The sequence below is a fragment of the Girardinichthys multiradiatus genome, chromosome 21 (assembly GCF_021462225.1).
Source record: "Girardinichthys multiradiatus isolate DD_20200921_A chromosome 21, DD_fGirMul_XY1, whole genome shotgun sequence".
NCBI lineage: Eukaryota > Metazoa > Chordata > Actinopteri > Cyprinodontiformes > Goodeidae > Girardinichthys > Girardinichthys multiradiatus.
Window position 1 is genome coordinate 8,021,514 of NC_061813.1, and position 11,354 is coordinate 8,032,867.

Genomic DNA, 11,354 nt, shown 5'->3' on the forward strand with positions numbered 1-11,354 from the left:
GGACTTCTCACTAAACTGCTTCAAATAGAAATGATGTCAGACATTGGGATGTCTAGCAGACAGAAAATGTTGAAGCAGATGTTATAGCCAAAGATCGCCAAAGAAAAGGTTGTTGCTGCTGTTGCTAAACAGATCAAGGCTCAGCAGGTAAGAACACTTCCTTGTTGCAAAAGTACATTTAAATATCGGCAGTTATTGTTAATTATTTTAATATTAATAATAATAATAATCTGAAATTATTATTATCAAAATAAGATAAATTACACGCACATACAATATATTTAAATAAATGCTTTTCTAAAGATTTTAATGCTGCTCAATTATGCTGAGCTTCACCTCTGGATGTTTCACTCGGTGTCGTATATTCTGTAGCCCTGGATTTACACCATTTCTGCTCCGCTGCGCTCTGGTCCAGCCGCGAACTTCTCCACCCTTTTGATTTACATCCGTACAGCTCCGGTCCGCTGCGAAGCCTGGAGGAGCTCCAAAACCATATGCAGGTCGTGCAATAAAAGCCAGTGATAAATTCTGTTGATGTTAAACCAGATATTTTCATGTGTTTTGTTCTACAATGGGTGAGTTCACTGAGTGCAGTGAAACTATATTTGTTGCCTAATTTGGTGCATTTAATGCGTAATTGTTCGGTTTATAATACCTTAGTTAACACAGTAACTAAACTAATTGATCTAATGTAAACAACTGCAAATATTTACAGGTGTATATATAAATATATGCGTGTATTTATTGATATTGCAAGATCTAGTTTGTCTCTAGTGAATTATTTTGGGGAAAAGACATGCAGATTCGAGCTATACAGGCTAAAGCTGTCCAACCAATAGGCAGAAGTTGACGCCTGAAGACACAGCCCCTCCTCATTTGCATAATGCCTACATTCATTTATTTACAAAATGTTTTTAGATTTAGCGTATGCTTATTTATTTATTGAGCATTATTCATTTTTCCATATAAAGTATGGCAGGATTTGTCCTCCATTAATCTGCACGTCGCAGCACTTGTGCTCTGCCATCTAATGAAAGCTGACTTTCTTCTCCTGACTCTGCTTCGTCTCTCTTTGAAAGTGACTGAAATATATCTACAGAAACAGCCGATTCTTCGCTGCTGTCTGTGTTGCTGACCATTCTAGCAGCAGTCAGTTTACGTGCCGGGTTCCATTTCTACGTCATAAAAGAGCGCAAAGGAGTAGCCTGGAAATGCCTTTTTAGTGAAATTTATGACCAAATATGTCAACAACTGTTGGACAATTAAATTGAAACACCTGTCATTTTAGTGTGGGAGGTTTCATGGCTAAATTGGACCAGCCTGGTAGCCAGTCTTCATTGATTGCACATTGCACCAGTAAGAGCAGAGTGTGAAGGTTCAATTAGCAGGGTAAGAGCACAGTTTTGCTCAAAATATTGAAATGCACACAACATTATGGGTGACATACCAGAGTTCAAAAGAGAACAAATTGCTGGTGCACGTCTTGCTGGGGCATCTGTGACCAAGACAGCAAGTCTTTGTGATGTATCAAGAGCCACGGTATCCAGGGTAATGTCAGCATACCACCAAGAAGGACGAACCACATCCAACAGGATTAAGTGTGGACGCAAGAGGAAGCTGTCTGAAAGGGATGTTCGGGTGCTAACCCGGATTGTATCCAAAAAACATAAAACCACGGCTGCCCAAATCACGGCAGAATTAAATATGCACCTCAACTCTCCTGTTTCCACCAGAACTGTCCGTCGGGAGCTCCACAGGGTCAATATACACGGCCGGGCTGCTATAGCCAAACCTTTGGTCACTCATGCCAATGCCAAACGTCGGTTTCAATGGTGCAAGGAGCACAAATCTTGGGCTGTGGACAATATGAAACATGTATTGTTCTCTGATGAGTCCACTTTTACTATTTTCCCCACATCGGGGAGAGTTACGGTGTGGAGAAGCCCCAAAGAAGCGTACCACCCAGACTGTTGCATGCCCAGAGTGATGGTTTGGGCTGCCATATCATGGCATTCCCTTGGCCCGATACTTGTGCTAGATGGGTGCGTCACTGCTGAGGACTACCGAACCATTCTTGAGGACCATGTGCATCCAATGGTTCAAACATTGTATCCTGAAGGTGGTGCCATGTATCAGGATGACAATGCACCAATACACACAGCAAGACTGGTGAAAGATTGGTTTGATGAATATGAAAGTGAAGTTGAACATCTCCCATGGCCTGCACAGTCACCAGATCTAAATATTATTGAGCCACTTTGGGGTGTTTTGGAGGAGCGAGTCAGGAAACGTTTTCCTCCACCAGTATCACGTAGTGACCTGGCCACTATCCTGCAAGAAGAATGGCTTAAAATCCCTCTGACCACTGTGCAGAACTTGTATATGTTATTCCCAAGATGAATTGACGCTTTATTGGCCGCAAAAGGAGGCTCTACACCATACTAATAAATTATTGTGGTCTAAAACCAGGTGTTTCAGTTTCATTGTCCAACACTTGTATTTTACTAATGTTGCGTTTCCATAACTATAATTGGATTTATCATAAAAAATCAATGTAACAGGCATTTTAAAAGCAGGCCTTCTCAAGGCCCAATCCTCCTCTCTATCCTAAGGCCTAAATCATAAACAGTCCAAGATGAAGTGCTAGAGGGAGTTCCATCATGAAGATCAGAAAATGTTAAACAGAGGAATGATTGCACAATCATACTTCATCCATAATTAATTTTTGTGTTTGACATTGACCTCATCTCATAATAGGTCCTATTGGGGCATTCCAGTGCCAAATTTAGTAATCATAATGAATATTGTGTGAAGGTTTCATTAAGGATAAAGGCAACTGAACATCTGCAAAATTTCTACTAACAGTCAGCAGAGAGATACAGCCACTGAAGAGAAAACCAGATGTTTCTCCACACAATCTATTCATATTAGAAGTGTTCTTTCTCTGTGTTATGGGACAATAGACCTTCATTTCTAACCAGTTTTAAAGCTATGATGATCAACAATTTCAAAAATCTCCATTAAAACTCTGCAAACTTGAAGATTTTAAAGTAGAACAATATTTAAAACCAGAGTGGTTAGCTGGAACATGCCCTAACCCAAAACCTACATGAAACTGTGCAACAGTTTTGAGCCTTTATCACTACTAAGACAAATACATCATGTTTGTCATGCCACATTACCCATTCCGTCCATCCTGATAGGAATCACAGACTGTAAGAGAAATGGGTTCTCCTGCAAGGAATCCATGAATGAGAATTAATCATCCTTGGACCCTATCCTCAGCTCAGGAAACAGACAGAAAATGTAACCATTCCTGAACCTCAGGCAATAACAAATAATGTTATTATTGAAACCAGTAGTTTAAATCAGTTTAAACTATGTTGTATTAACACATTAACAGGCTAGTTAAAAAAACAACAACAATAAGAATATGAAACCTAACATTTGTGATAATTTGCTGGAGCATGAGAGTTATGTGAGAGACTTAAATGAAAGTTCTTACAAAAAAGAATCCCAGATATCCTTTAGTGGTAAGTTAAGTAACTGTGATTCTGCTAAGATGCCAGTAATCTTCTCGTCAAAGTTCAATCACAATCTAATGCATCTCATTAGGTGTTACAAGCAATCTACTCTGCTCCCTCTGGCAGCAGGTGGAAGTAGCTTGCAGGTGCAAAATGTAAACTCATGTATAGACAGGTTTGGTGACACCTCTGACTTCAGTTAGAGTGCATCACAGAAGACAGATCTAGTCAGTCCATATCAAAACACCTGATTCAAGCCAGCGATGTGCCACCATTGCCCTCATGGATGGTGTCCTACCTGTGTGACCTTCTCTGTGACGTTGTGTGTCCTGTCAATAAGCTTGCAGGGGGCTATGATGTCCATCTCTCCAGAGGGCAGGGTAATGAGGGGGTCTGGTTTGAAGTCCACAAAGTTGAGGGTGATTTGGGGGATTTTGGATATCGCCCGGTACCGCATGAGGTCCGAGTCTGAAGTAGAGTTCAGTATGTTAGCCTTGCTGTTCACTGCACCTGTGAAGAAACACACCATGTCAGGATTAATACAAGAAACACTCAAGGCAGTAGGAACAGAACTGTGATGTTGCACCACCTCTGTGCTCACCGGTGCTGCTGCTGGATGGCCGGACGCTGGCCCTCCGGTTTTTCAGGTCCCACTCGGGCCTCAAGGCCTCGATCTCATCCACGGAGGAGGCGCGACGCATGCTGTGGAAGCTTTCCCGCGAGCGGCTGTGCATCAGGGAGCAGTTGGAGCAGGAGTTGTCCTGGTTGAGGCTGAGGTGGTGCCGTGCCACAACGCACGGGGTTGACAGGTTGAGGGGCCCGACCAGGTGGCTTCCGTGGGGAGAGAGCCGAGGGAAGGACATGGGAGTCTCTAAGCACAGAAGTGTGCGTTGATCCTCCTGGCGATCCTCTGGCCAATTCCGAAGAGCTAACCTAGAATATAGAAACAACGGAACAATGTACTGAAGGCCAGGGCCTAGATTAAAAATCACACAAGAACTACAGGAAATACTTCAAATTACGCTTGAAGTGTTCATGATACATCCGGTAATGTCCCAAACATGCCTTTCTACGCTAACCCTGAGGTATCTACCTGCTTCCACTGAGCTGTTCCTGGTGGTCTGGTGGCAAGGGGGGCAGGGGGAGGAACTCGCCCAGACCCAAGGACTCTGGACTGTGGTCTGGGGGTAGCGACAGGGGTGTAGCTGTGGGAATGTGACCAGCCTCTGCGTCATCCAGTGATGCTTTACTGTTGGACAGGGAGCGGAGCTGAGGGAAACGCAACTTGAAGCCTCGTGGACGACCTGAGAGGGAAGGGGTTGAGCAGATGGAGAATAAAATTGGCGGCTGACCTGCTCTGATAAAAATGGATTTAAAATTCTAGGTGGAGTTCATGCAGGGAAGAGGGAGATTTGAGATGGGTCAGATGTGGGATGGTAACATTGATGGGATTGTGGTTTCTGCCAGGAAGTCAAAATAATCTGAAAGACAGATTATTTTAAATAAATAAATATATATTTTTGTTGAGAGCTGAACCTTTGGTGGGATGATAATACAAGCTCCTTGTCACAAGCCGTCTAACATCAATACTCAGAATCTATACCAATAAAAGATGTAGACACACCTGATGCTAAAAACCAATATGATGCAGATGAAGTATAAATCTAATGTTTGCTATTGACTGTACCCCTTCATAGAACCAGGCCTGAGCTGATATATATATATCTTTAATAAGTGTTTTTGGATAGGAATAGATTGTAGTAATTGTCTGTTGGAGCCAAGGGGGGGAAATGGCTGTAGGCTCAGAATTGAGTCGTACAAATGCAGCACAACTACATTTTAAATGAAGAAGATGGTGGTAAAAGGTTTCAGCATTTCTTTTTCTGGTCCAGAAGCCCCTGATCTGCATATATGTAACACTTTGAACGTATAGAGAGTGAATGAGTTACCTGTAACAAGCCAGGTGGGCAGGCGATGATTCAGCTCCCGTTTGTGGTCCTTAAGTGTCTCTTCAGTCATGACTTCAAAGTTCAGGATAAACATGATCACCACGCCATCCTCGTTCTTAACTGGCACCACGTCCACCATGCACATGAAACACTGGCCTGCAGAAAGAGCAAAAAGAATTAGACTGATGATGTTTAAAAGTCTGGTAAAGTTATTTTCAGCTATTGTAAAGGAAAACAAAAAGCTATCGATAAAAGAACCTTTTCAGTAATAATATAAAATGATAAATTCTTTAATGAAAAACCAAAAAAAATATGTTCAAATTTTTAAATCATGAATATGTGCCATGTGCCCCAAATATCGAACACATTAGGCTTGGAGACACACCTTTGAATCCCTGCTCACAGTTAAAAGTGAATCTGTGCCCAATCAACTCATGTACTCTTTACATTGCACACTTACAAGGCATACTCTTTAATCTGCAAGGGAAAGCATGGAATTAAAGTGGCTGAGTTCAACACACAACACAAAAGAGCTTAGTTGGAAGTAAAAATATGGTTCTATTCTGATTTGAGCTTCAGGATCAGAACCACTGAGGCATCAAAATGCTCATAAATAGATCAAACAATGATATAAAATTGAAAAAAAAAAATCATACTCAAGCAAAGAAACTCAATAGAATTACTAAAAGTCAATCTGGGAAGATTTCAAATTGAACAATTACCTCTTACAAATTCTCACATATTTCATCTGGATGCTCTTTGAGTATGTCAAGAGAAAAACCTCTGCTTTGTTCAGGTCCAGTTCTTTACAGTTATAAGAAATCTCCTCAGAACATATGCAGAACTTGTTTAATTTCTCACTGAAATGCTCATGCTTGTTTCTGTTATCTCCAAACATGGCTGGTCATCACCAAATCAGCCTTCCCATGACCCAAACATCTCTCTAAGCACATCCCCTGTCTCTTACCTGGACAGCGATGGACAGTGACCCTTTTAACAAACTAGCCACGTAGTTTTGGTAATGAGAAGTGAATCAAGCCAGTCCCGTGTTCTCTACAAGCCAACATGGAGTGCATCTATAGCATGCCTGCTTCACTCACCAACCTGCCTGCCATCCATCTTGCATCATCGCTGGAGAGTGGGCCGAAATCTGATTGGACAGGAGCTCTAATCCCAACACAGCGGGGGCAAAAATATGAAATGCAGAGAAAACTAAAGGATTACACCATCTGGCCTTGTCCAGCAACACTTATGCACGTGTGTCTGCATGCATCCATGCTTTAATACATAAATGTGAAGGTATATGTCAAAACTCCAAGTCATTCATGAGCTGCGGGCTTATGTTCATTCATGCCCGTCTGCAGCTGTGAAAATTTATCTGCAGCTTTGTTTAATCACTGGATGTGTTGCTGAGTCAGGCTTAGGGCCGCTTTAGAAAACCCTGCAGCCACCAGACAAAGACCACATCAACACATTCTCCCCTCTTTGTTTCCTCATAAAGCTTTAATTAACACACATATGTAACCAACAAGGGCTACAAAAATCACAGTTTATCCAATAATTTGGAGAAGATTTAGACTACTCCAACTTTCATCATACTTTCCCATCAAGAAGCAAGACTTAAAGAACATTTTTTACCAACGTGCCAAAGTTCTTTCAAAGTGTTTACCTTATACTTTGGCTTTCTGATCAGAGATAAGTGTCCTGACAAAATATACAACAACAGCAAAATTACACTGAAAACTTGACATCCCGAAAAAGTCCTTGGATGATAAAAAAACAACTAGTGTGTATCCACTGATATGTATAGCCAAAGTGATTTTACTTAGTAGGAGCAGGAAAACAAATGTAACAATAAACACAACTCAGTATTAAATAACACTCTACATCCATGTACATTACAACCAGACACACTGAGCTGTAGCTCCTACTGCTGGAGCATCGTCTTGTTCAGTCGCTGAGAGAAAGGGTTCCACTGGCAAAACATAAAAGCAATTATTGTCAGAATAAAACAATGATTGATAAATCTCTCACAGTGATTACACTATATAACTGATGTAGGTGTAACAGATTTTAAAGGGATTTCACAGACAAAGACAGAGGATGTTTGTAAAATTCACAGACACCTCATTTCCTAACCTAAAATCTGGGAATGCTCCAGAGGTTTGTTGTTGGTTCCATTTGTGCTTCATAACATATAGGACTTAAAACCCAAAAATATGACTAACTGGAGAAGTTCCTCCCTCTTTCCCCACAGATGAATTTAAAACAGATGTCACTGATTTAAAATCTATTAAAGTTAAAGTCAACAGAGGATATCAGCTGTAGACGTTTGTGTGCTAGTATGACAAAATTATAAAGCTGAAAAAATAACTAACTGCAAATACTTAGCGCTTTCCCACCATTAAACTCCATCGAAATGTTATTGGGAAAGGGAAGTACTAGAAGATGTTCCTAAACTTTTTAGGTTTGTTCAGAATTGCCAGCGCCAATCCAAGCTTAAGCCTAAATATCCATAAGTATCCATGTTTCAGATCGAACAAAGAACGTGGGATGAGACTTTTGAGAACAACAGAAGTGGTTTGTATAGAAGCACACATGACAACATGTACACATTGCAAGGTCAAAGGTCAAGAAATGAGGATTTAAGTAGATTTAAAAGGAGTAGGACAAGTTCTTCTTCTGAATTTGGAGCATCCAGTCAATTATGTTCTACTTATCTGTCTCTAGGCAAGTCTGTGTTTACTCCAAACTAACATCTTAAACATGTGTAAAACTCTTACACACATGCAAACTTGCATTCATCAATGCATCACTGTTTATCAGATGCATGCGCTCACATGCAGATTTATCTGTGTGTGTGTGTTTGTCCTGGATTTTGTCGAGTGGTGAAAATCTGCGATTAAGCCCACATATTTTCTGAACATCTGACCTATTTGCTGCGGACATCATGCCACCATTCCCTTGTGTGAAAGATTTCCTCCAAGAGCATCTGAAATGATTGAGCTTTGAGGTTGGAAGGGCAAAAGCCATTTCGTTAAAAAGCCCTGCCAGGAGGTATTCCAATTCTGCATGTTCGAGTTGATAATCTGATTCAGCGTTACAGATTTACAAAGCTCTCGGAGATTATAAGAGCACACAAAAACAGATAATGCTTTTATAGAAACTAAGAGCCAGAAGTTTCTATAGTGTCCAGATAGATTATATAGGGGAGCTGCATGTTACGATTTGTTCCATGTGTGACAATGGATATTCAACATATACAGTGAATTGCAAAAATATTGATTCCTCTTGAACCAAAACGTATTTTATTAGAAATAAAAGGAAACATGGTTTACCAACATAAATCTAAAATGTGAGGCATACATTTATATTAAGCCCCTGAGTCAAGACTATGTAAAACTATCTTTTGCTACAGTTACAGCTTCAAGACAGTTGGGGTATGTTTCAATCAGCTTTGCGCACGTGGAGGCTGAAATGTTTACCCATTTGTTTTTTCTCAAAATAGCTCAGCTCGGATTGTCTGAAGAGGATCTATAATTTTCTAGTTTTATCACAGATTTTCAATGGGATTTAGGTCTGGACTTTGACTGGGCCAAACTAAAACATTATTGTGCTTTGACCTAAACTATTTCATTGTAGCTCTGGCTGTACAGAGGGTTGGGAGGGTTGGGTTGTTAGTCCAGTACAGTGCTAATATGTGTTAGGAAGCCAGAATTGTATTACCGCAACTGGGTTTCAGCTAGAAGACAGAACACCCTTTTATTTCTACCCCAATCTCCTTATCCATTACTATTTGTGACCTCCTTTTCAGATAATACATTTGCGCTATCTAGTGGATAGCATCTGTCTCTACATATTGTGCAACAAAAAGCTGTTATTTACAGTATTTTACTTGTAGGTTACAGAATCTTCCTGAATGAAACATAAAATGAGTTATTTCAAAGGTTCAGTCTGTTGTCAATCAACCAACCACATCAGAACTGAAAGTAAAACATTTGCATGAAAGGTGATTTAACAGAAAAACTGATTTTAGCAGTTACATACAGGGCTAACTAGTCTGGATTCATACAAAGTAAGGATGCCAAGATAATTATTTCCTGCAGGTAAAATATCAACCGCTTCTAACCTTTCAACAGGACCTCACCTGAAATAATCCTAAAAGATCATTTGAACTTGTGCCTGTATGGCCTCATCTGCATTTGCCTTGAGTGAAGTATACTTCAAGTATGGAATCAGTCCAGGAAATTGTACATGGACATCCACATGTAAGTATAGCCAAATTAAATTGCTGATACTGAGGTCCAGTATACATGATCAGTGGAAAAAAGAAAGGCATGCAGATGGTAATATGATGCCAGATAACTTTCTGCACAGATTATGAAACAATTAATGTGCAAATTAATAACTGACTTAATCTATGGACCCTATTTTGTGAAAAAAAGGTAAGAAATCAACGAGTTTATGTTTGGATGGTCAGCTATAAACAGTTAGTTTGATTTATGTGTAAACTGAGCTTAACACTAGTTTTTGTGAATGAAGTAGCATGTCATTGCTGGACTTAAATCTCTTTTCTCCTGGCTTTTCATCTTCCTTGATCTCTTTTGCTCCTTTCCAGGTTTTTCTTTTTTAATTTCCATGATGCCAAGTCTGTACTAATATCTTGTTCATTTTTTTTCTTTTGCTTCTCTTTGGACTTCCCCATGCTTTGGATCTTTTCTTAAAGTTAAAAGTATCAGTTACCTGTAACTTCTCCTCTCTTCTCTCCCCACTGTCTCACACTGACAGAAACATTTGATGGCCTGAAGCAGCTCTTGACAAGGTCTGCCACAACGCATGTTCAGTTCTGCTGCCCCTGATGAGAATTTCATCACAGCTAAAGTTTTACCCAGAGTGGGGCAACACCATTCCTTACCACAGTACACCAGAGTTGAAACAAGTCTTAGTCACAACCCAGGTCTGAAAGGTTCTTCTGATGTTCTCCTGATTAGAATAAAGCTTCTTCTGATTTTACACCGATCTTGTTACATTTTGAGCAATAGTTGATCAAAATAAATTGTTGTCATCTTGGTTTATTAAGTTGGTGTGTTTACTTAAAACAGCATTTGTCCATTAATCCTACATTCATAAAGTATTTCCTTATGAATTCTACTGCAGAACTCCAACATAGCCATATAAAGTGGACCTTCTCTAGGTGCTGTGACTATAAATGGATTGTTAAGGGGGGCTTTAGGCCCAGAAGTGCCTGTTGGGGGATCACTGCAACGTGCCTGGAGATGCATTGCTGTCAAGTGGAGCATCTGACCAGACACCTGTCATGGTCAGCTGTCTACTAAGCCTAGCTCTAGAATTCATTAGGCATACTCCTCCTTCAGTGTTTGGCATGGGGGACAAATATGGGCACAAGATTAAACTATAGAGTTTTTTACTTGTAAATCAAACCCTGTGACCTTGTGAAATGAAATGCCTAAAACACTAAGTTGTGCTTCTGTAAAAAGATTCATATTTGTAATAAAGGTTTTTTAATTTGTAGAATTACATTTGTGTGTCTTTTGAAATTATTTAAAATGTTGTTTGGCAGTTTGGAGACTGAGAGATGAAGCAGAAATCTATGTGTAAAACCCCTCTGCCCTCTCTGCATGTCAAACGCAAGCTGTATCTGCAAATCTCATGGGAATATTGGCATGAAGGTTCTTTCTGGCAATTCTTGAACTTGAAGGGACAATGACACCTCAAGTGGAAAAATCAGAACAGAGTTTGCCTTGCATTTAGATCACTGAGGCATGTAGTAGGATTTACAGCATGGTAAAAGTCAGTGCTGAAAGATGTTGATTTCTTGAAATATTACTAATGTTCTCCAACAAAATGTGTGTTTAGAATG

General features: G+C 40.1%; 1 protein-coding gene across 1 annotated transcript; it reads right to left on the reverse strand.

Annotated features, from left to right (window-relative positions):
• Positions 1 to 3,461: 3,461 nt before the first annotated feature.
• LOC124857856 (potassium voltage-gated channel subfamily H member 2-like) lies at positions 3,462 to 6,522 on the reverse strand. Its single transcript, XM_047349406.1, has 5 exons — positions 6,441 to 6,522; positions 5,474 to 5,629; positions 4,618 to 4,828; positions 4,126 to 4,457; positions 3,462 to 4,034 (listed from the first exon to the last, which is right to left on the reverse strand). Exons 2-5 carry the CDS (start codon positions 5,616 to 5,618, stop codon positions 3,805 to 3,807), a joined length of 918 nt encoding a protein of 305 aa, XP_047205362.1. The 5' UTR covers positions 5,619 to 5,629; positions 6,441 to 6,522; the 3' UTR covers positions 3,462 to 3,804.
• Positions 6,523 to 11,354: the final 4,832 nt, after the last annotated feature.

Coding starts and splice junctions, on each gene's coding strand:
- LOC124857856 (XM_047349406.1), bottom strand. CDS start 5,618: ATGTGCATGGTGGACGTGGTGCCAGTTAAGAACGAGGATGGCGTGGTG. Junction 4,829..5,473: donor GCCCACCTGGCTTGTTACAG/GTAACTCATTCA, acceptor CTTCCCTCTCAG/GTCGTCCACGAGGCTTCAAG. Junction 4,035..4,125: donor GCCATCCAGCAGCAGCACCG/GTGAGCACAGAG, acceptor GTTTCTTCACAG/GTGCAGTGAACAGCAAGGCT.